This window comes from Nematostella vectensis, chromosome 12 (genome assembly GCF_932526225.1).
Source record: "Nematostella vectensis chromosome 12, jaNemVect1.1, whole genome shotgun sequence".
NCBI lineage: Eukaryota > Metazoa > Cnidaria > Anthozoa > Actiniaria > Edwardsiidae > Nematostella > Nematostella vectensis.
In genome coordinates, this window is record NC_064045.1 from 8860022 (window position 1) to 8885101 (window position 25080).

At 39.6% G+C, this 25080-nt stretch overlaps 3 protein-coding genes across 5 annotated transcripts in view; 1 reads left to right on the top strand and 2 right to left on the bottom strand.

The window, feature by feature from the left end:
* The window catches only part of LOC5511711 (uncharacterized protein DDB_G0290685), a 14314-nt gene extending 5321 nt beyond the window's left edge, over positions 1 to 8993 (bottom strand). The window contains exons 1-5 of the mRNA XM_048720228.1: positions 8582 to 8993; positions 2427 to 2720; positions 1676 to 1810; positions 1167 to 1329; positions 620 to 871 (exon numbers count right to left, since the gene is read on the bottom strand). Coding sequence (XP_048576185.1) covers positions 620 to 871; positions 1167 to 1329; positions 1676 to 1810; positions 2427 to 2720; positions 8582 to 8803 — 1066 coding nt within the window. The 5' untranslated portion in view covers positions 8804 to 8993. The remainder of the gene's footprint in view (positions 1 to 619; positions 872 to 1166; positions 1330 to 1675; positions 1811 to 2426; positions 2721 to 8581) is intronic.
* A 2371-nt stretch (positions 8994 to 11364) lies between these two features.
* Positions 11365 to 14995, top strand: LOC5511697. The gene is made up of 3 exons (XM_048720229.1): positions 11365 to 11486; positions 12940 to 13110; positions 14100 to 14995. The coding sequence occupies exons 2-3, from the start codon at positions 12951 to 12953 to the stop codon at positions 14993 to 14995; spliced, it is 1056 nt and encodes a 351-aa protein (XP_048576186.1). The 5' UTR covers positions 11365 to 11486; positions 12940 to 12950.
* Positions 14996 to 16009: 1014 nt separating this feature from the next.
* Positions 16010 to 25079, bottom strand: LOC5511752. Of its 3 annotated transcripts, XM_048720013.1 has the most exons (11): positions 24946 to 25079; positions 23028 to 24209; positions 22754 to 22859; positions 22073 to 22283; positions 21371 to 21582; positions 20790 to 20972; positions 19230 to 20238; positions 18214 to 18382; positions 17721 to 17845; positions 16570 to 16985; positions 16010 to 16375 (listed from the first exon to the last, which is right to left on the bottom strand). In XM_048720013.1, the coding sequence occupies exons 2-11, from the start codon at positions 24185 to 24187 to the stop codon at positions 16355 to 16357; spliced, it is 3612 nt and encodes a 1203-aa protein (XP_048575970.1). In that variant the 5' UTR covers positions 24188 to 24209; positions 24946 to 25079; the 3' UTR covers positions 16010 to 16354. The 3 variants fall into 3 exon arrangements, with proteins under 3 accessions (XP_048575970.1, XP_032236961.2, XP_048575971.1); XM_032381070.2 differs by lacking the exon at positions 16010 to 16375 and having other exon boundaries at positions 16441 to 16985; XM_048720014.1 differs by lacking the exons at positions 16010 to 16375; positions 20790 to 20972 and having other exon boundaries at positions 16441 to 16985.
* Position 25080: the final 1 nt, after the last annotated feature.

Consider the following 25080-nt stretch of genomic DNA (forward strand, 5'->3'; position numbering starts at 1 on the left):
AATGGTATGTGGTTTTTGTAAACCCTATAAAACGCGAGTTCGCGCGAATAACTCAAATCTGTAATATTGAGGTATTTTGGTCAACCTTCGAAAAAAAAAGCCGCGAACCGAAAGGCCCGGGTCCAGTTATTTGTAACGTGGATCGACATGTCAATCAAATTACACGAGAAAATATATACGCGCGCTAAACCGATTCCTGTCTTCATGTCTTCTTAATTATTGCTAAAGATCGTTGTGTGGAAGGTTACATGTTTTACCTCCATCTTTATATCTCAACCTGGTAGTTAAATGATTATTTAACTTCAGGAAAAAAATCTGCAAAATTTAGCGGATATTGTGTAGTCTATGAATTGTTTTGCATTGTGCCTGCGCTGCATTCAAAATGCCTCCGAGCGCGCGCTGTTTTTGAAACCTACAACAAAACGATATTTTCTTTTTTAGCATATAATTCTCCACTTTTAATTATTCTTCGCTCCATTGTGGGTAGCATTGTAATAGAAAACACTTCGCCAATATTTTGTGGTATTGCCGTCTCTGAATTTAACGGATTTAAGGAAAATAGTGCCTTTTTAGCAGAACTGAACTGTTCAACATTGGGGCAAATTTGTTTACAACTCACCGACTTCAAGATTCCCATAAAATGGAAATGTCTTCCCGGCATCAATACTGAGTCGGACGGTCACCAGCCCTGTCGTCGAAAATGGCGGTGTTGTACAGTAGGGACTCTCTGCTCCCTTGAATATTCCAACGCCCTGGTTTGAGTTGTTGAAGAGACACCGAAATCCAATCTCTGGCCAGAGACAAGCTTCCCATGGAGTGATCTGGTGCCCGCCACGAAGGCTAGCGTAGCTAGGGAAAAAGTGGACCAGTCCTGAAACAGAAAAGCTTAAATGCTGCTGATGGAGATGCAGGGACGTAACAGGGAGTGGGGCACTGGGGGCATGTGCCCCAAATATTTAAAAAAATTATAAGGAAATGACCAGTAGAGGCGTGGCTGTGCCCCCAAATATTTTCTCAATGTTTCTGTATTGTGCCCTCTAATGTTTCGAGGCCTGCTACGGCACTGAGATGGGCAATATTTGTGTGGAAAGGAGAGCTAAAGATCACAATCACATTTGATCATACATATCATCATACATGTCGCACATTCTTCGCTCATATCCCACCTTCTGTCAAGCATTTATGGTTATCTGCGTCCCTAAGATCGCCACTGACGTGGAACATCCATCTGCCAGGGGAGCCGACGTTCGAGGAACTGACAAGCTTAAGAACATCGGCAGTTCTTGAAAAGGGAAGCGTGTAGGAGACGGCGTCATCTAACAGACCTGCCTACAAAGAATGACAAAAGAGTGCTGCGAGTGGTAGTTATCTGTCGCGGAAAGTAGAAACGAAAAATGATTCACTGCGGCTCGTAGAAAAAAAAAGATGCAAATTGCAAAAGGATGCGACTGAAAACTTGCAAGCTACAAAAGGCACTATCTTTGCGAAACGAGTTGAAGAATATTTAACAAATATATCTCATTTTTGTTTCCTCTAATAGATGCACAAAAAAGTACGTGACAACGTTAATTGAAATAGGTGGATTTTGTTACTGCAAAATATCATTTTCTTTTACGTGAGGTGTTAAAACAAAAGAAAACAAAATTACTTGACTTGATTTGTCAATTTTTCCTACCTGTGCTGGAACTCCACCAAGACCATACCGATCCCCTCCATTCAGCATTCCTGTGGTCCATTCTAATGTTTCGTAATGAAACATTACAAAGGATAGATCACCGTCTGTAGCTAGAATAACTTGGAAAGTGTTCCCCTGTCGAAAATAAATCATATGCTGAGAACAGACAAATCTTAACCCCTAATTCGTTGCTGACATATCTATGGCATACTATAGAGATAGGACCATGGCCAGACCCACCACACTATAGAGATAGGACCATGGCCAGACTCACTACACTAAAGAGATAGGGCCATGGCCAGACCCACTACGCTATAGAGATAGGACCATGGCCAGACCCACTACACTATAGAGATAGGACCATGGCCAGACCCACCACACTATAGAGATAGGACCATGGCCAGACCCACTACACTATAGAGATAGGACCATGGCCAGACCCACCACACTATAGAGATAGGACCATGGCCAGACCCACCACACTATAGAGATAGGACCATGGCCAGACCCACCACAATATAGAGATATGACCATAGCCAGACCCACCACGCTATAGAAAAGGACCATAGCCAGACCCACCACACTATAGAGATAGGACCATGGCCAGATACATTATAGCGATATAACGGAATATAAAACATATAGGGGGGGGGTAAATTTGTAAGTGACAGCTATTTTGAATGTTTGTTAATCCGATCAGCGGGTACCAGGTCTCTTTAACACAGTCCCTTGATACGCTGCACCCACTTACTTTGTCTTTATACCTCGACCTCTGCCCATAATACGCCACCTTGTACCACGTGGCGGTTAAAACCCACCGAGCCTTGAAGTTAGGGTAGCCGTAGAACCCTCGGCGTATGTGCTTACTCGCCTTGAAGCAAATGTCAGAATTCGCACTTATTCGGTACCAGACCTTCCCGCCACTTCGGGTGTTCACATCTGCCCAGTAAGGGGCAATCATTGTGGTGTTTGCTTGTTCGCGAAGATCCGTACCGTCGTATGTACGTAAGCTCGTCCCGAAAGATATAACTCCATTTGAATTTATCTGTTAAAAAAGCAGATTCCGTGTTATGCAATTTTTCTTTTTTATCGACTTCAATATTTTGCCCCTTATTTAGCAGTCATTATAATCACGTAGAGTTACTAAAAGTAGAATAGATGGGAATTTATATGGCGCGCTGGTGATCACCAAAATTGAGTCCCCTCTCTTTATCCAAAGCAATCTTCCTACATCATGCAAAATGATTACCACAGTCAGCAATATGGGTGTTGTGCCAAACATTTTAGGGATATTTAGAAACAAGAAATATTTGAATTAAAACAAAAACTGCAACGTGGTTGCTGAACAAACATCCATTCTTCTTCCCTCCGTCCATACCTAAATATTGGAAGAGATTCCCACCTATTAAAAGCTAATACCATCTGTCCAAGCCTGGGCATGCGCATAAGGTAACATCATTGCTTCCCACACTATTTATCCTTAGTAAACAAACAGTTTCCTCGACGATTGTAATACAATTTCTATACCTACAAGTCGATTAATTCTTAGATATTTTACCAGTCATTTTACCAGGTTTTATCAACCAGTTTTCCTTAACCCTGCCTCTACTTTCCAATCGACGGAATTTTAAAACTTTATCTTCTTGTAAATCTTAATAATTATTGAATCAATATTCATGACTCCTTTGTCCCCGGAGGCCTTGTTTGTTGGTGACAGCTAAGCAAATAGATACTACTATAAATAACGCTTGAAAATTATGACTTAGTGCCGAACTCTGAGTTCAGATTAAAAGCTACGTTGCAACAACTTGGCTGTTCGTGCCGTGTGTATTCCCTCCCGCTCAGCACTTTGAGTTAGTTCACCCCTTTACGACATAGGCCCTAACCCTCACCCCTAATGGGCAAAGCATGAGGGACCTTTAGTAAGAACAGCAAGGACAGTTCAGGACCTTTAGTAAGGACAGTAAGGACAGTTCTTAAAGCCTTCCTCTTATATAAATCTTGCCAAAAGAAAGCAAAGATTAACTTTCAAATTCTGAAAAGGGAATTGAATTTGATTGAAATTTAAATTTTCTACAGAGCTTTGAAAATTTTCCTGGCCGCCGAAAGGAGAACGAACCTTAATAATTCAAAGTTTTGGCGGGAAAATATAAAACAACGCATTTTCCTTAAATCCGTTGAAATTCAGAGACGGCAATACCACAAAATATTGGCGAAGTGTTTTCTATTGCAATGCTACCCGTAAATTAAGCGAAGAATAAGTGAAAGCCGGGAATCATATGCGAGAAAAAGTAAATATAGTTTTGTTATAGATTTAAAAAAACAGCGTGCGCTCGTGGGAATGTCGTCATTCTTCAAAATGAAAAAAAACAACTTGCAGACTATAAAATGTTTGCTAAATTTTGCAGATTTGTTTTAAATTAATTGTAGTAAATAATCAGTTGTCTATCAGGTTGAGATATTAAGATGAGGGTACAATTTGTAACCTTCAGCAATAACTAAGAAAACATGTAGACAGGAACTATGTATATCGCGCGCTTATATTTTCTCATGTAATTTGATTGACATCTCGATCTACATCACAACTGACTGGACCGGGCCTTCCAGTGCACGGCCCCTTTTTCCGAAGGTTGACCAATATACCTCAATTTTTCAGATTTTGAGTTATAGCACGTTTTATAGGGTCCATACAAACCACATACCATTTGGAAGATGAAAATATAAAGAATTGACCAAATCTATCAACTTTGAAAGGTTATATGGACTTTAAAAGAATGTCGGGTGTTTCAGACTGTTACAGTGGTGTGCTCGCGAGGCTTGCGAGGCGGGGTAAATATAGATGTGCAGTAATTTCGTAAATATCTAAATTAGTCAATTAACTTTTGAACATTGAAAAACTCTTTTTAGAAGATCAGCTGTATGTAGCGTGAAAAATTTCCACGTTTTTGTTAAAATAAATACACCGCTCTCTGGTTATTTAACTAGCACTAAATATGTCGCTTTAGAAAAGGTTATATAGTTCATAGTCTATACGCATTCCAAACTCTCTTAATACAAAAGGCGCACTCTTTCGGAGATGAACCGTGATACGGTTCGTGGACCAGAAGAGCAAACATTTCAAAATATCAGCCGAAGAAAATCACTCAGATATATACAAGCCCAACCTGTACCACATGCAGTGTACTATCACAACCACTTGGTGAAAATAGTGTATAAGTAATAAGAAACCATCAAGCATCAAGCATAACCGCAATGCTAGCACTATTATTTGCAAGCAGCTTTGGGTTTCTAATGCGTACTTCTCATCTGGAGCCACGAGGTTTTACTGCCATAAAACAAACCATTTTCAAATTAAATATAAGCTAACCAAGCACCTTGGTCACAAATCGGACACCTTGGTCATTAACCGGACAGCTTGGTCACAAACCGGACACCTTAGTAACCAACTAGACAGCTTGGTCACCAACCGGACACCTTGGTAACAAATCGGACACTTTGGTCCCAAACCGGACATCTTGGTCACCAACCGGACACCTTGGTCATAAACCGGACACCGTGGCACCTTCCTTGGTCACCATTATTTTAAAACTAGCAAGGTCACCAATGAGGCATTTTGTGACCTTGTTAATTAAAAAAACATGAATTGATTGGATGCCCACTAATGAATTGTAGCAGTTGTTTAACAAATAGATCTCATTTTTGCGTGCGTCTGTCCTCTAATAGATACACAGATGACGTGTCATTAACAAAAAAGTACGCAACGAGACGCAGTCGATCAGAGCGCGCGATTTACGAGTGTCGTTGTACAATATTAAGAAGATGTACTGAAAATATGTACCTAGATAACGCGAAAACGGTATTGTAGTTTTTATGTCAGTTCTACGGCGAAACATATCATGGATATCTTTAAATTGCTACTTATTGCAGAATATCGATAAACTACGTGATTATCCTGCAATATTCAGCATAATTTGGCGCCAGTTAAACTGGAGCTTTCTTATCAAGTCCATTTTTACAGACACCATGGTCACCATAATACCACCTATATTCGACATTAAAAAATGTCAATCAACCACTCCTTTGTTATGTTGTTATTTGTAGCTAAGAATAGTTTTTTTTTACATGGAAAGTCATCTGCGATTAACGTCTGATAAACACATTCTGAACGAAAATTACATTCGCCGATGAATTGGATAGTTTGTGTCAAACTCACGTTGTGAGAATCGTAAATATAATGGTCTGGGCGAAATGCCAGTGACAAATAACATAAAGCAGACTATTTAAGCATAACTCTATGTCTAATAAAAAACATTTAGTAGTTCCAGCTCGTTTTTTTTGCAAGCTATCTTAAAATCGGTTTCGGGGGTTTTCAGCACAAAGATAACAACACGTTTTCACTGTCAATTCTGGAAGTTGCGGGCTACGGAAGTGCTGCTTTTTAGTCGGTAGCTGATAAAATACCTCTTTCTAGTTTTATTGCCGAAAGCTCTATATATCAATGCTCTATAATTGTTTCCCTGGGGCCTGATGCTGAAAGTGGCTACTTGTTTCTGCTAGCCTCGCGGTTTTTTCTTGTGGTTTAGATGTTTAGAATAGCTGTAAAGTTGCATTTACGCTGACGTATACAGCGCCGCAAAAATCGCCAACACTTAACGCCACATAAAAAGATACCGAAAAACAGTGAAAAGGAATGACGAAAAAAAAATCAGTGGCTTTTCGGTTTTGTTGAAATTGAGATTTTTAAGCCAATTTTGATAAGGGCGATTTACTTCGAGAAAAAAAAAGGCTTATTACTTGTTAGTAACATGTATTGCATGTTCAATTGATATAATCTTGATTAAGGTGAGAGTTTGATCCAACAGATTAATTGCAAAAAATGAAAGTTGCTCTAAACTAAGTACATTTTGATTAGCAGGATAAAGAATTTGTCGTTCCATAGATCTAATTCCAAATCCGCAAGCCAAAAACAAATCACTTTTATCAGCTTTTATAACCACAATCATTTGACCCCAACGGATGACACGAAAACTCAAATCTTATTAAAAAGGGGTTCAAAAGAAAAGTAGTTACCCATATGCTTAACACGAAAGAAATCATTACGCATACAGTAGTTGCTCGTCCGACTTTTCCTTCCTGATATTTACCCTGAATTTTAATTTACACAGCTCAAATTGACAAAGTGTTTTTATCCCACACGACGCCAAGAATTTGCGGTTGCACTCTGGTCTTGTCCCACTCACAGTTGCGTTTTGCAATGCAGTTCTACTAAGACTGTTTTCATTTTTCCGTAAAATTTGCTTCCTTCTTTCTACTACAGAATTCTCAATTAACAGACTCAACGCGTCTAATACCTTCAAAAATAGCTTTTCCCCCGAATTCTTAAGACCCTTATAATCCCCTGTATGTCTGTAGTATAAATTATGTACGCCAATTGGCAAGTATATTTCACATCATTTCTTCCTAAATAATAGCTTGTCCACTTATTGCAAAATTTGACACATTGAAGATTAGTTTACCTGAGGGATCTATCTTTAAGAGATGTATTTTGTGGGTAACGACAAAACTCGGTAAAAATTATAAAGAAAAAGTATGCCCTTAGTCACTCCAGCATGTTTTCAGCAACGAACCAGCGAGAGTTCAGCGTTATTCACAAAAGGCTATATTCAAATCTAACTTGAAATCCACTTGTTCCTTGTCAAATAAACAACGAGAAATTCGCAATAAAAGCTGTTTGGTGACTACAAATTTTGCAGAATAATTGATGTCCGTTTTGTTGATTTGTTTAAAACTCAAAAGGTTTGAAAATAGTCTTAATTCAAATCCCTTCAATTACTGCAAACAAAACGATACACCTTTTTCATGGCAACAGCATCGTTAGAGGGGTGACAAACGTGTTTTTGTAATCTTTAAAACAATGAAACTACTGTATGATCGTTTGCTTATGCAATTTACTTTCTTAATTCTGGCTAAGTTATTCTAAATTTAGTCCCCGTATGCTATGGCAGGGCTTCATGCGATGTTTACTTTAGAAAAAAAATTTCCAACTGTGAAGATAGAAGCAGGTACCCGGGATAGATGCGAATCGTATTCAAATCATTGGATGAATAGATTGTGTGTCTTCTGTGATTAGAGACCGAAAGAATATAATCCTATAAAGAAATAACTTGCTTCTTACTTTTTAAGATAAACAGTTGATTTTTTTGTAAGAAAAAAGGGCATTGCTAATATGCATTTTATTTAATTTTGCGTGAAAACATTTTTTTTGCATAAACAGGTTTATAAATTCACGAGAACGGAATTAATACCACATTTTAGCAAGATCTAAAATAAACTTGGGAAATAACTTTTAGATGTAAGGAAAAAGTATATCAGACAGTGATATCTGCATGTTGTTCGGTATGAAATTCGACCCGAAGAAAAAGTATAATTTCCATTACACCTGGTGTTTCCATAACATACAAGATTGCTATAAACACTGGACAGTTTTTTTATATTACTTTTGCAGTGTCAGGGCATGTCTAGTTAATAGTAAATTCAGCCAATTAAAACTTTAACTTTTAATGATCTTAGCATTTTAGCTTGAGTATTATACAGTAAGCAAAATATTTTTGAAATCTTTTATTCTGCACAATTTGTCATTTTGGCGTCAGTGCCGTGTATGTGATGTCGTTGTTTTTGTTAATATACTCGCTTTTATACGCCTCAAAACATGTAAGCTGTGTTAACCTCATACAATAACAATATATATATACACACACGAGAGTATACCAATAATCGATAATAAACATACATGAGTTGACTCTATAATTCTTTTTAAGACGAATAGGATATCGTCTTGATCACTTACTCATATTTAAATAGGCGATATACAAAAGTGTGATGTGATAAAGAAATCATGCTACTTACAAATAATGTAGACTGCTCTCGTCTATGAAATAGAAGCCTTGGTACCAGAATGATTTCCTCAGAGCAACCGTCGTCTAGGTTTTCCACAAAAGAGTCACCATGCTCCGAGCCAAACGGGTAGAAAAATTGCATGGATCTTGCATCCACGAGTGATTTGTAAACAAATCCTGCAACAATCAGTGTTGTGTATACTCTGAACCGATACAAGATGCCAAATTCCATACTCCAATGCGATTTTAGTCAACTGGATGTCTGTTGTGTTAACCTATTTTGCACTGAGGTTTTTCTGTTTACAGTTAAAATTAACCAGTTCTGGAATGAGACGTTGAAATACATTTGTGACTTCTTTGTTCTGAGGTTAGCCTAGTGGGAACACATCTACAGTTTTTTTTTATTCAATTTGAGTAGGATTTCGATAATGTGATTGGTCTGTAAAGTGTGACGTCAGAATATCTGACTGCATTTCGCTTTTCCGAGGCAGTACTAATGGTTTGATTAAGCTATCACTGATTCAGCCTACTTAAGATAGCGCGCAAGTATGCATCGATATCAAAAACAGTCATTTTAACCAAGCAAACATCTGCTTTATCATATCAGTCATTGACACTCTTTAATTTATTTTAGTACCGACATAACACTATTCAAATATTCAAATTTATATTTGAAACTTTCACGCGATTATTTTGGAATTGATACTCCCAGTCCGCCCCAAATATTGATAACACGTCATTTTTATCCCTTTTCTACCTTGAATTTCCATTGATATTTCTTTCTATTCATGTTTCTTTTTGTCGGGTGGTAAGCGTTTTGATAGCGGGTTGTCTTTCATGTTTTGTATCCTATGGTAAAGAATCACTTGACAAAGCTATCAACTCAAGTACTTATAATCGATAATTAATTCACATCACGAAATGCCTCAACCCTGGTCACGGCAAATTGCTCTGTCATCTTAAAACAACACGACAAATGAACTCTTTAGCCCGATACGGTCGAACAGGAAGTCTGGATCGCTAATAAAATACATGCCTATGATTTACAAGAAATTACAACTCAGAAAGGAAATACGGTGCAGCGTTTACTTCCGTGGCCAAAAAACAAAGACAATGTAAAGCCAATTAGTATGCGACAATTTTTCCGTTTCAATTGGTATATACTTCATAGCTAGGAGGCTTCTTTCACGGTCCTATGTGCACTCAACATTTCTTCTCCATGCTCGTTGGGTAGTGAAGCTCATTCAATCCGATGGGGCGCACGCTTTTCAAATCCTTATTGACTTATTTCGCAAACTGTCAATTCGTCCAATTTTCAATGCGTCAGCAGTCATAGTTTGAATGACCTTTTCGTTCTGCCAAAAAATAGTCATAGTTTGAATGACCTTACTCTGTTCTGCCAAAAAATAGTCATAGTTTTATTGGCGTTTCTCTGTTTTGCCAAAAAATAGTCATAGTTTGATTAACCTTTCTCTTTGCTGCATAAAAATAATCATAGTTGCCTTTTTCCATGCTGCAAAAAAGAGAGACCAATAGTCTAAGGATGCTTACGTACATTTCAAATTCTTCCATTCTCTGAAAATAACGCAGCAAAAAAGATGGAAAGGGGTGGCGGTTCGGGCTTTCTTTGCCATACAAACACTTTTAAAAGGGAGATGGAGCCATATTATATGTCGGCTCTTGTGAACCGTTTCTGGGAAAAGCGCCTTTGCTAATTAATGGAAATGAGCGTTGCTCGGCTTTATTTGTGAACTATCCTTGCAGATGGCAGAGCTTATCAATTAGAAATTTGAACACATAAGAGATAATCAGTGTTTGTTAAAATAGAGTGATGGGTCGTGAATCAAAACAACCATGCGACTTTTTGATACAATTGAATGTCCACATTGGCGACGTGAGCAGATAAAGGCTAGACTCCATTTGGTCGCACTCGATCCGCACACCATCGCAGCCAACCTCACCCTGTGATCATGTGCGATACGGAAAAACAGTTTCCTCTCTAATGTGTTTATTTATCCCTATCGCAGCCATAGGACTGAATTACAGGAACAATTACAAAACATTTAAATACTTGACAGAAACAAAGTCACTGAGCTTCTTGGTTCTTGACGGTGCAGCACGTCGGGTTCCTTTTGGAATATGCATTTTTTTATTATATTGTAGTCCTGATTGACACTCGATGTCATGAAGACAGGGCTTCGATTTTATCATTTTGCTTTCAGGTGAATTGCTTAGAAAAATGTCTTCAAGCCTTTTTATCACGAAATTTCATTCAATTGGTATTGGGTTTCCGCTAAAGTCTGTCCTTCACCACGGGGTCGTCGTCTCTTTTTTTAGATATTATTTTATTATCTAAACAGAGTCAGGGGAGGCCCTTGGCGGCGCCTCTTTACCCAAACCGAATCTAGTCTACTAGCAGGCGTTTGTTTCGTTGGTGTTTCAGCGGAGAAAAAACCCGGATTTCGTTCGCGTCGAATGGCCGCCATTTTGAATTACGACCACGCGCGAACAAAGCAACTAATTCAAAATGGCCATTCGAAGTTTTTTCGATAAAATACCAACAACAAACGCCTACAACAACGTCTACCCAGGTACCCCAGTAATAACCATAGAGATCTAACGCTTCCTCTTTTTGGCGAGCGACAGCTGGTTCCCGTACCAGGCGGCCTAAACTTTTGACGGACTTGATAAGAATCATCTTCCTGCTTTTCCAGCGAAACACTGTAAGCAGTTCAATACGCACCTTTTCCGGCTGTCTGTCAAACATCCCGCGAAATTTCAACCAATCATATTGCAGTTTAGAGCGGCTACCAAGCTCTTCTACGAAATACTGTAGATGTTCCGTTTTTATCCCATTCAGTCCATTGCGTTAATCGTTCTTTGTTAATTTAGAGGACTAAGGGAAATCACCGAAGGTATGTTGTTATAAACCACACGTGTTCTTTACTTAAACTGATATATAATATATATAACTTACCAATTAGCGATCGTATACGAGTATATAAGTAAGTATGGAAACTTAACCTTAGATCGTGTGCGATCGATTGTTCCCCTGGTTGGAAATGCTTTACTGATCGTCGCGATTTTCATGGCAAATTAAAGCTCAGATATAGGGGAATCTTTTTTGTAGCGATCAGTAGAGAATTCCGTAAGTTTTAGCCGAACACAACCCGGGGAACCGAGACGAGCGTTGTATTGACACGAACTCAGAACAAGACTTTCGCCGTAATTTCCCGAAACCCAAACGAAACTAACAACAAATCGATCCCTGAAATGTATAGATGATGTTTCAAGAAATTATTTCTTTGCAATTACAGTTTCTCGGGTACGATCAGTGATACAGTTTGATACTGATCTTGGTTTACACGTGTTTATATCTATATATTTAGAACGCGAAAAGTCACGCAATTATGACACGCTGGGTACTGGGGTCTCTGATAAAAACAGACGAGGTTGATCGTCGGCAGTATCGATTTTAACCCTAAGGGATGGCACTTTGGGCATGGTCTAAAGAAATTCTTAGATAGCACATTGGGTGTGGTCAAAGGAATTTTATACCTAAGAGATAGCAGAATCGGAAAAAAATAGCAATTGGTTTAAGTTTATAACCTAAGAGATAACAAAATTGGAAAATAAAGTTTGCCCTAAGAGATAGCAAAGTCGAAAAATCCTTCAATACCCCCTAAGGGATGGCAGTTGGTAAATATTTTATACCCTAAAAGATTGGACGATCACCTCCGTATACTTCCCGTCCCCCCCTGGCATTATTATATCTATGGATGCAATGGCTATGGTTATGGATGGACTGGTTTTGCTATGGACAAACTGATTTATGGACGAGCTGGTTTATGGAGAAAACAATGTTTAGAATTGGGTGTTTTGCTTAAAACCTTAACCACTTATTGCATTATATAATTGGGTATATTTGTAGAATTGGGTGTTTTGCTTAAATCTTTAACCACTATTTCATTTAGCATCAAGTTATGATAGTTAATTCTTGTTTTTGTTTGGTCCTATTCCCAATCAAAAGCTTTATTCACATATAAGTGCTACTTATCATATTTGTCCCAAGTGTGCACGTCATCAACACAAAGCAAGAATAGATCCCCCAAACATTATTATTTAGAGGAGGGGATACCTGAGATCTATACCCCTTTTGTTAAAAAATATATATATTGTCTTTTATTAAGCAATTGATTTATACATGTAACATTTGCATGTAACACTTGTAACAACTTTGCCCCTCTCTGCCCATTGCCCCTGGATATAATTCCATTTTCAAATTCTTGGGAAACATGAAACTATATTTTAATGTTAGTGCAACATTTCAATTTTATCTGACGGCGAATGTTGTTTTAATTCTTAAAGGTATTTGAATAATGTCAGAAACTGTTGACAGAGAGGCAGAAACTGTGCCTTGCAAAGATGATGTGGTAGATAGAGAAGATGCTACAAAGAACCATGATGATGAAGTAGATAGAGATGACGCTACAAAAGGTAATTATAAAGTATTACAAAATAATTTAATGAATGTGGGAAGCTAATCACTTCCCTGTATTTGTAGTGCCATGAGTTTTCCACAAATAATCATTGGCATCATGGTGCCATGTACAGAATGTGCATTTTTTTAAAGGTGGCGCTAAAATTTTAGTTATTGCTCATAAGTATTGTTCAATTTTTAATAACTGGTTCACCAACCCATATTGACCCCCACAACCGAAAAAATTCATAAATGAAAAATTAACACAATGAGATCAAGATTACTCAGTCTAAGGGATTGGCCTTGAATGTATGTATCCAACAAAAGTTGATAGCAACTGCTCGTCAGCCAAATAATAGCTCAGGTTCTTAGACAATTTTCAAATCGAACCAGGAAAAACATTAGAATCAACCTTCTCGAAAAATCGCTTTAAATACCGCATATTGGAAAGATATCAGCAAACTCAGCTCAAGACAGAAATAATCTTTTCAACCCATAGCCAAAAAATCAAATCCAGGTCAATTTAGTTTCAAAACAGACAGCATTCAGAAGAGCTGTTGTGATTCATTAGAAAATTATTTCCTTATCCAGGCAAACCCAAACAAGGAAAAAAATTCCTATGACTCCACCTTTGCTTGCAAACTTCCTAAGCACAGCACTAAATTATGGAAAATAAGTTCAACTTTGCCTCAAACTTGAAAATAAGGCAGTGAACACATTCTGTTGGCTGAATCAAGTATATTCAAATTTTAACATCAATAAATATCTGTTCTGGTAACATAGTAATGCAAATGATTCACAGGCGCGTTCCCAGGATTGGATAGCCGGGGTGCGCAGTCATAGGCAGATATGGAAAAAAGCACAGTACTTGTATTTGACGATTCCTTAATAAGAAATGACCTTAATAAGAAATGTTTACGCACCTGATTCGAAACTATCTGGTGGTTGTTTGTGAGTGCATTACAGCAGAACAGTTATATCGTTGATATTGGCTGTGAAGGGAATAGCTCTCAAAATATTTATTTCTACTGATTATGTCTTTTCTAATTAACAGCCCCACCTCCTGCAACAGTTCCACAAATAACATTCTACCTTGATGACTGTGATGCAAACAAAAATGTGATTAAGAAATTTCCAAAGGAACCTATTGAGTGCAGAGTAGGGCAAGCAAAGGTTTTGGGGCGTGGGAGAGGCGTTGACATATTCCTCAACCATGATACAGTATCACGAAGCCACATGAAGCTCACACCATTTTATAATCCAACTCGTAATGTGATGGAATTCGAGGTTGAAGTCACAAGCACTACACAGGTCATTACTATCAATGAGGAAAGCTTGTTGTTAGGAGGAAAGAAAATTATTTATTCTGGAGACAAATTAAAACTTGGGGAATTGGAATTTTGTATTGAAATACAACAAGGACAGGAAAGAAGTCGCTCCCTGATTGCACTAAAGGGTAAGAACCTTTTTAAAATGTTCCCACAGGCTACACAGAGCCAAGATGTTCATCCAGTGATAGTTGGAGTGCAAAACTTGAATATCAGCAGTGGTGGCAGCATGCTGCCAAATGCTTCCATGGGTCCATACATACCCCCTCAGGGTATAATGTACCAGTGTCCATCGTTCGGTGGGCAGTATATGCCTCCTCAAGTAAATATGACTGGCCAACCTGGACAGGTTCCCTACTTTGGAAATCAGGGGTATATTTACCAGGCTCCACCACCAGGCCCTAGAATGGGAGTGCCGCCACCCTCTTACCAGGATGACCAGGATTACCAGGATGCCAGTTACAGACGTAATATGTATAGACGATCTGGGGGGTCCCAACCATCAGAACACTCTGAGGATAGTGGCATGAATCTGTCATTCGAAGAAACTAACTTGCCGAAAGGACAATCATTTGAGGAGACTGAGCCTCCCAAAAAGGGTGAGAAAGGGGATTGAACTTTTCCAAACTCGAGGAAAGTATTCAAGATCATCTCTTTGTATATGCCCCCTGCCTCCATGGTGCCTGGTGAGACCATGGTGAAAACAAAAAGTGAGTTAAAAGTTTACAAGTTGGACGGCAGAGGCGGTGGTGCGGTCCCAAAAGTGCTGGGCGATGGCCCCATAATTGGTTGGTTGAATAATGCATCTTCTTGTACTCTTGTTTGAGACACTGGGATTCACATGCGAAAAACACCATCTGCTCAAAATTGGTGGGGGCTAGCAGCCAGCCCCTCCATGTCCGCCGCCTGTGGATAGGGATGTAGACTCTTGCACTTGCAGTCCCATCTGTGTTAGATAATTATTCTAAGGCCTAAATTAGATTAAATTATCTTCATGTGCCGTTCCAAATGCAAACTCAACATGCGAATGAACAGGAATAAATTTGGTTCAATCTTAAGGAATTTGTATTTGGAATGCATATCAAGAATAGTGTTTGCGCTTAGATATCAAATGATTTTTTGGGAAATTCAACTTAAATAAGCACAGAATTGACTGTGACCGTCCTGCCAAAGAAATATAAAAAAATAAAATATTTAAGTAAAAATAAACCCTTTTTGAAAAAAAAAAAACTTTATGGCTTTATTTGTAAATGCTAATTAAGTAGCTTTATTTTTGTTGTTGTTATTCTGCCGATTAAAGCCTGAGCGTGCGCTAGTTTGCCATGCAAAAAGTCGACTGCCCTCTTAGCGCAAGTCCCCTATTGGTAGTAGAGGGGTCGGTGTTTATCATAATAATGTCTTTAATGGTACCCCTAAAATATAGTTAATTGGTCATGACAGACCTGTAAAGAGGGGTGTGGAAAGAGCTGCCATTGGTAGGAATAACATACATGTAAGGTTAAGTTCATGTAAGGCGCAGCTAATTCCAAATTAAAATTAAGGTAATTTGTATTTCGAAGAACTCATGTTTTTGTTGTATTATTTTTTATTCCCAACAATAAAAATTGACATACAAATTTATGATTTTTTATGCATTAAAGTATTTATACGGAAAAATAAAATGTAGATTGTATTTGAACACTTCTTTATTTTCAAAGAAAGTATTTCTTCTGTAAAACTTGACATTTTAGCGCTAGAAAATAATTATGGTCGTGCTGTATTGGGACACATAAAATTACAACAGTTTTAAAATCAACGGTTCCATTTTTTCGGGTGATATACACATAGCGAAAATATCCACTCTATAAAATCCACTCTAACAATTTATTATTGTCACTTTTATTGCAGGAAAAAATATTGTATAAACCAATGCTACTATTATCAACTATATTAAAATTGTAATAAAAAGATTTGTCACTTTGATACTGTGCGTCATCTATGTCTGTTGTGGTCGAACCAAGCCGAGCAGTTTACAAATGGCATTGCATTCTGGGTGCTATAAAATCCACTCTAACAATTTAATATTGTCACTTTTATTGCAGGAAAAAATATTGTATAAATCAATGCTACTATTATCAACTATATTAAAATTGTAATAAAAAGATTTGTCACTTTGATACTGTGCGTCATCTATGTCTGTTGTGGTCGAACCAAGCCGAGCAGTTTACAAATGGCATTGCATTCTGGGTGCATCGCGCTCCAGAATTTATCAATTCCTTGCTGTTTCCAGTTCCCAGTCCCAAAGCAGTCATACACTGCCGAGTGGATCTGGGGATCGGTCAAAAACGTGCAACCCCTGCCCTTTGGAGTCCACCCCTGTATGTCCACAATAACGAGCTTCCCATTGGATGATTGCCACGTGAAATGACTGAATGCTAGAACGAGGTCGGCGCCTTTGACAGGGTTTCCGTCTTCGTCTTTTCTAACGAAGGTCAGGTTATTCGTTAGTTTGGTGAATTCGCCTGACATGTATGGCTCGATGTTGCAGACTTGTTCCGCCTCATTGGCGTTATTGAACAGCTGTAGAAGAGCGACAGGAAGGAACTGGATATCGCCGATTGTAGCACCTGAAATTCAAGAAGAGAGAGCTCTATAGTGAGACGCTCGCTACCGTGCCCGCCAAAAAAGTATTCGCAAATATAAAGCATGCGAGATTCACCGTTTTGAATTACGCGAACTTCATAACTAGGAGGATTCCATCATGCTTTGATTTGCAGCGGATTTTTTTTTTGCCTTGTTGTTGGTGCCAATCAGATACACATTTCTGGCATTCTTATTGGCTTACTTCACAAAACTGTCAAGGTGGCACGGTAGCGTGCGTCGTATCAGATAGCGCACGTCTCGCATTCTTATTGGCTTACCTCACAAAACTGTAAAGGTGGCACGGTAACGCGCGTCGTATCAGATAGCGCATTTCTCGCATTCTTATTGGCTTACTTCACAAAACTCTAAAGGTGGCCACAGTAGCGCGCGTCGAATCAGATAGCACGTTTCTTGTATTCTTATTGGCTTACTTCACAAAACTCTAAAGGTGGCCACAGTAGCGCGCGTCGTATCAGATAGCACGTTTCTTGTATTCTTATTGGTTTACTTTACAAACCTATCAAGGTGGCCACAGTAGCGCGCGTTGTATCAGATAGCACGTTTCTTGTATTCTTATTGGTTTACTTTACAAAACTATCAAGGTGGCCACGGTAGCGCGCGTCGTAGCAGCACATTTCTCGCATTCTTATTGGCTTCACAAAACTGTCAAGGTAGCCACGGTAGCGCGCGCCGTACTGTAAATAGGTTGCTTGCCCTACCCCGATCAAGCATGAATAACTTCTGGTTGAATTGCGCGACGTAAGACCGTGCAGTCATCTGGCTCAGCACATCTTGTTGGTACTGTTTGATCGGCTGCTCCTCATAGTACTGCTTTGCCACGTACCTTGGAGACACAGGGTAACACATAGCTTTAGTGAGCCCTAGCCGCTTATATCAGCTTTCCCGTGCTCTGGGATAAAACGTGTGGCACGAAATCCAATCAGACACCCGGGCAAGAATGCATCATACTTGTACAGAACACCAGCGGTAACCCTCTTCAAAAACAGTCCGTGAGTCCAGAAAAGAGCCTTCGCTTCACAAAAGACGTGGCAGTTCTCAATTCGATCTTTTTTCTATAAAAACTAACCCGGCGCATTGCCAGGGTTTTCTGGAGGGGGAGGCGAGAGGGAAAAGCAATATATTATGCATTTGCAGGAAAGGTTCTTATTTGTCCACCTCTGAACCCCCCCCTAATTCTAAGCGCCTTCCTACCTTGCTAGAGGTTCGTCCTGGTTAATAAACTGAACCATCAGAGCGTTTCTCTGGCCTCCTTTCTTGTTCTTGGCCAAAGATAGCGGCTCCCCTACATGAGCGATGGTTGGTTGCCCTCGCCACTGGCCTTGACCTGTATTTGAGAGTTCGTACCTCCACAGTACAGCATCTGAGTTAACAGTTAAACATGAGAAAATGTAAGCCTATGCTCGACAGCATGGGGAGTCTAATGATTACATTAGCACACTATACTCTTACCACAGCGGCCTGAACTCGGGGGCAATTCTGGGTTCAGGCAAATCCCAGGGCATCATGGTACTGAATCTCTTTCTCGAGGTGTAACCGCTCAAAAAACTATGTAGCTATTAGTGCGTCTCCCCTTTCATAGTACTAGACGGTCCGACCGGGTTTCCTGTGGTGGTTTGACGTCACAGGTGACCTTGTTCCAGATCCCGCACATATTAAGCTATTAGTGCGTCACCTCTTTCGGTCTGACCGACAGGGGAAAAAAATAGTAAAATTTAAATTGTAAGGTTGTGTTAGCTTACATTTTGATTATATTTTGCCTAGAGGTTCCTTTCATAAAATAAAACAAAATAAGTTTTAGTATTTTTTGGTAGATGATCGGTTTTTGAGATATGATTGAGCAAAGTTGCCATAGATCCTGAAAAAAGCAGTAATTTCGCCCAAATTGGGCAATTCCAGACAAATCAAGTCTTACATTTTGCAATATCTCAAGAACGGATTATCTACCAAAAAATACTAAAGCTTATTTTGTTTTCTATTACACAAGGAACATCTATGCAAAAAATTAGGTAAATATAAGCTAACACAACCTTACAATTTGAACTTTGCCATTTTCTGCTCCTGTCGGTCTGACCAGGTTTCCTGTGGCGGTAATGACGTCACAGGTGACCTCGTGCCAGACTCCGCACATCCTTATGGTTTGACTCCGAGGTAAGGCGCAAAACATAAACGCCAGAGACTATACGTGTTTTCTGTCGACTTTCACCCACCTTGTACGCGCATATTCGTGACATCTAGGCGTGACAGCTGGTGCGTGACATCCGCTTTTTGTAGCGTGCCAGAGCGCGACAAAGCGGGAAGAGGGACAACTTCGGTTTCCAGACTTTGCGTGACAACGCTTTTGTCAGCAGGAGGTTCGGTCGTCAAACCAACGGTGGAGGCTGATCGGTCGACAGTCACGCAATCTTCTTTCTCTGCTTCATACTGGTTTTGTGTAACGCAATCTTTTGTGCTTCCAGTCACCTGATAATGGTTTTGTGTAACGCAATCCTGTGTCTCCGCTGAACGGTCAACAGTTTTCACAGAGCTCTCGGCACCGCCTTCATCGGAGGCAAAGTCTTGATTGAGGGTAACGCAATCTTTGTCACCACCAGTCACGCGATACTGGTCCACAGTTTCCGTAGTGCCCTCTGCACTTCCTACTTCCGGCGTTAGGGTTGATTGCACTACATCTGCAGTAACGCCACTCTTGCTTCTATGTTCGCTGTCATATTTCCCAACGATCTCTTGATATCCCCCAGAAACGAGCCTGCGGTTCGGTCCCAGCAAGCTCAGTGGTGTTAAGCTCGTACCCATCGCTGCGCGGTTCTGCGCACGCGCTGTATTGTATCTGTACAGGAGCTCTCCTGCATTTGGAAGGTTCTCGCGAGAATACTCCTCAAGCTGTAGTATCATAAGACACTGGTATATGACTTTAGTGATTGTTCCGTCGATGAGAATCTCCTCACTAAAGGAGCAGTAATGCTCGTATAGCACCATCGCAAGTAGCTTGAGCTTTACCCCCTGTTTCAACTCCTGAAGGTCTGCAAATGCGAGGCTAAGCTTGAAAATAGCGCAGACAAGAAGGTAGAACTGCTCTTTGCTTGTCAGGGATGCGTACGTCTGGTGGGCTTGGACGCTATCTTTAAGATCTTCAACAGCAACCTTGAGAAGCTGACGTTTTGCTTCCATGTGGAACGCGAGTTTGGCAAATTCCAGCATGATTTCACCGGCTTGACACTGAGTAAAATAAACGAGCAAATAGATGCCATTTAAAACTTTGAGGGGGAGAGGAGAAAAATAAATTGGTCCAGAAAATTTTTTTTGCATCGTTTGGTCCAAATAAAAGACCAGCCATTCATACAAAAAAAGAGAGTTTGACGATCCCTTTCATTCTATTTTTTTACTCAAATAAATCACTTTCAAAAGCCCTAAATCACCAGTGTAATTTCTTTTATCAATCCTATTGGATTCTAGTTCCCTAAACAGGAAAGAGCCTCACGCGCTTATTGCGTCATAAACTATGGTGTAAGAACGTTTGTTTTGATTGGTAGAGAGAGTTACGATATCAAAAAGGCCCTGATTGGCGGGTTTACATGTGAGTCCAGAATGAGTGACGCTCGGCCCCCAACAAGTTTTTCCTGCGCTAACGCGTATAGGCGTATGAACGACATACTGAGAGGCGTTTCTATTATCTTTTTAAGACAGAAACATACCTTATTACGTCAAATCGACACAAAAAAACGCTCGCTTTGACCGCCCTACAACACAAGTCGCTCGCTTTGACTTACAGAATGGCGAAGGAAGAACATAGGGGTGTAGACAGAGAGCTTGGCTGCTTCCTTAGCGCTGAAGTACGCAGCGAGTAGCGGGTGAGCGTTGAGGAGACCAAGAGATTGAATGAGATAAGTGTAATCTGACACTGTCATACCCCGCAGACACAAAGAAAGAAGCCCGTGGCTTGCAGACAAGCCCTGCGATAAATACATATGAGGTATTAGCATATTATGCTGATTGTTGTCATCATAATGATAATGTTCATTTTTATATTTCTATATCTTTTATTTATTTATTTGTTTGTTCGTTCGTTCGTTTATTTATTTACTTATTTATGTATTTATTCCTTCCTTCCTTCCTTCATTTATTTATTTATCTAATTATTCATTCATTCATTCATCATTTAAACATTCGTTCATTAATAAATTCATTCATTCATTCATTCGACGTTCGCACACTGTTTTTGCACTCGCGAGACAGTGAGCAAAGTGCACGAGTGAAATTTAACTCATCGTGTGCGATGGGTTTCACTTAAAAAAAAACTGTCAAGGTGACTTCGCTAGCGCCCGTCTATATGTTTTTTTAACTGCTTTACCTTCTTATCAGGTTCAGGAAGAGTTCCAAACAGCTCTATGGAACAGACCAGCATTCTGACCGCCTCACTCAGGTTTCCCAATGTGTATTGTATGTCACCTTTGATCTGAACGCAGACGCCAGACACGAGGTGGTGGTCCTTCGCCTCGCGATACTTCCACTGACCGATCTCGGACCTGTTCATCAGTAACCTATCTAGCGTTTTCTCGGCGTCTGTAAAACACCACAGCCTGGGTAAATCGGACAGTTCCGATATATCCAAAACCTATCCAAAGCTGAATTACAGGTTGATTACAATACTATGCGAACAATAGGTGGTCGGCAGACGCTCGTTTGCATTATTTATTTCTCTGATTCAACTACGCCTATGGAAACCACCTAGTTATTCTACAGCTTCTCTATAGTTGTTCTAGTCATACCCATTAAAGGGGCAGTGTCATAGTAAGAGCTTTGCAATAGCTCTCTGGCGCGGACAAATGAATTTCAATCAAATTCTAATATTGACTTATGAACATTTGGTACATGTCAAAGAAATGACCACAAACTGTCAATAAACATAGTTTTCAATAAAATGTTGCATATTATTCTAACAAGGCTTTGACAGCATTTGTTACTGACTCCAGACATGCGCAGTAACATGACGCTGCCCCTTTAAATACTGTAAGTGGTAGTAAAAAATGGAACTGCTTATATCGTCACTTGCCTTGCAAGTTGCCTTTATTTTTCATAATCCGAGCCTGCCTTATAAGCAGCTGGGGAGCAATGGCATTGTGGGGACTCCTTCGCTGAATGTGATCTAACACAGTCAGTGTTACCTTCTCACTTCCTTGCCAGTAAAGAAACCTGTCCAGTACAAATACCAGAGCAGCCAACTTGCTGAACTCTTCCTGGACATATGCATGGAACAAGCATTCCTGTGACGTGTAAAAGTTAACATAAAGATCATAAAATTGCAATATCTAAAGGGGTACTAGAATAGGCGAAAGGATTTTAGCAGTTTCGGAAATCCCGTTGAAATAGAAAACACAGAGACTTAAGAGTTAGGAATTGTACAGATAATTTATGAAGCCTAACAAATTCCTTTCCTACTTCATACTTTTCTACATGCACTCCAAAAGTATACTTCGAGTATGGAGCATAGCCCATAGGTGACTGGAACTAGCCTGGACCAAATCGTGTTCTCAAAAGCTAAGGAATCTCTTATAAGAGGGGCAACAGAATGGTCCCTGTATGTTTAAAAACCATGCGTCCATAAAAAAAACATGGAAAGTGGGGGGGGGGGGGGGGCATTAGAAGTGTGTGGGAGCATGTGACTCCCTTGCCCTTGCCCATCCCCGTCCACCGCTCATGTATGAGCATCTATGAGGTTTTTCTCAGAACAAACCTTCAGAACGTCCAGCTCTGTCAGTGAAGCTACAGTGGAATTTGAGGATGTGATAAGTTCCTTGATGTTGTAGTTCTCTTCTTTTCCAACGGTCTGGATGTATTGCCTGAAGGGTTTAGAATTTGTAAATTATACATATAAAATTCCAAAAAAAGTAACTTACATTTGTGTATAACATAAATGAAGTGTCAAATCAGCCAGTCTGGACCTATATCTGGATCCATTCCTGAAGCTTGTTCTTTGTCACTCAACTAAACATCTAGTTAACACTTACCATTTCTCAGGAACAAATGGCCATGCATTCTCCTCTGCATCTCTTACAAGCTGCTTTAAACGATCAGAGAGAAGGGAGTACCAACAATTCAAGACACTAAAGGATTCCTCTTTCTCCCCTGTACTGTGATTCCCATTTTGCTGTTCACTGAGACACTTTTGGAAACACTTTGGCATGGAAACAAATGAGATTCCATTGGATTCTTCTTGTCTTAATATTGTCAGCTTTTGAAGTTGAGAAAGTCTGGCATCTAGGGACAATAGAGGCAGCGGCCTGTGGATCTTTCTCAACTGATGCAACACTTCAATGACCTTCTTATCACTAGCATGTTTAAAAAGAAACCTCAAAGATTTGGAAACAGCAGAGTTTGATATAAAGTTATCATTGGTTATTCCCACTTCTGTCAACGTGAGCTCATTCACAATTGAATCGAATCCTCGAAAGTAAGCATTCACACAATTCCCAAATAGCTTCAAAGCTGATGGATTCCTGTTAAGCAAGCAACAAAGTTGTGATACAATTTTCTCATCGATATCAGCTGACCCAAGATTATCCTTGAGAATTCCAATAGCTATAGCTTCCTTCATACCTTTAAGTTGAATTGGAAAAACACTTCTCAGTTCATTATGCAAATCACTTCCTTTTTTGGAGTTATGAATTATAATTTTCAAGCAAGACTCAGGTGAAATTCTTGAAACCAAGTCTGCTGTGATGTTGCCATCCAAATCAGCATCATCAACACATATGACTTTGTAATTTTTTTCCACAAATTCCCTTACACGTTCCACTTTCATCTTTTTACTCAAATGTTCCTGAAGCACATATGATGCAGTGTCTTTCTGGTTTCTCTCTCTTGCTTTCCTGCTCATCATCTTCCACAATGATGTCTCATCACAACCCTCTTGGACCACCAAGTACAAAACTTCTTCTGTATCTACAATCTTATTCTTTACCAGAAGTTGGCAAAGCCCCTCTGCAAGTGTACTACAGCCACTGCCTGGCTCACCATATATAGTGAGGTCTCGGTTTCCCTGATCAGCATCGTACCATTCAATAATGGTCGAGAAACTTTCAACATCTACATCAAGGCCCTTTATCTTTGATAAAGAATCTTGTTCAAAGTCTTTGACATCAATGCTTATTAGATCTTGCACCAGCATGGTCTTATTATTCAATGTTCAACTGCAGACAAATATTATTAACATAGTTGGATACAACTATAACAATTAATGCTAACAACTGGGGCCTTTAACACCACCATACTGACAGGGGCAGCTCCAGGGGTGGATTATGGGAAACTACCCACCCCACCTCCCCCCCCCCCTCACCCCCCCCCCCAAAAAAAAGGCTCTTTTCATGAAAGATTTCAGGTCACATCCCTAAACCCACCTAATATAAAATTGGGATTATAACTTTAGCCTTTTTAAGCTATCTTTCAGTTGCTGTTGACTACACCTATTCTGCTAACATATGCCTTAGGGTTAAAATTTATTTTCCAGAAATCTAACAATCTAATTTTCCAAGATCAACCCTCTTAAAAAAAGAAAAAACGAAGATTTTAAACTAGCCAGGGACATTTCTTTTATTTCTTGTCCACTTCTATGAATCGAAGTTATGCAAACCGGAAATTTTGAAAGGCGCTGGGAGCTTTCTCTAGATTATACAGACTCCAAACCCTCTGTTAGTTTTCTAAGTGGCCGTTCTGTCTTCTGTCACGATATGCGGCGGAGCTCAGTAACTGAGAACATCCCACAATAGTGGGAAAACTACAGTAGCACAATAATCAATTCCAAAGAACACAATATAAAACGTAACTCTAAAGATGACTTCAATGATATCGAAAATAAAGAAATGGTTTGGTATTTACAGTATAAAACCACTTGTTTTGCACAAATTGACCAGCCTCAAAAGCACTTACGTCTATCAGCCCCTCGGGAACCTTAATTCCACTGAAATTGAGGTAATTTCAACGAGGTGACGATCGAAAATCGAAAGTCAAACCGATCACGGAAGTAGAAACTGCATCACGATATTTCCCGGAAGTGAAGCGTCA

Bases quoted from the DNA above. Each gene is read 5' to 3' on its own strand.
- LOC5511752 (XM_048720013.1), bottom strand. From the start codon at position 24,187: ATGCTGGTGCAAGATCTAATAAGCATTGATGTCAAAGACTTTGAACAA. The intron at 22,860-23,027 runs GTAAGTGTTAAC...TAAACCCTTCAG, and splicing joins CCATTTGTTCCTGAGAAATG to GCAATACATCCAGACCGTTG. The intron at 22,284-22,753 runs GTTTGTTCTGAG...TACACGTCACAG, and splicing joins CAGAGCTGGACGTTCTGAAG to GAATGCTTGTTCCATGCATA.
- LOC5511697 (XM_048720229.1), top strand. From the start codon at position 12,951: ATGTCAGAAACTGTTGACAGAGAGGCAGAAACTGTGCCTTGCAAAGAT. The intron at 13,111-14,099 runs GCTAATCACTTC...GTCTTTTCTAAT, and splicing joins TAATTTAATGAATGTGGGAA to TAACAGCCCCACCTCCTGCA.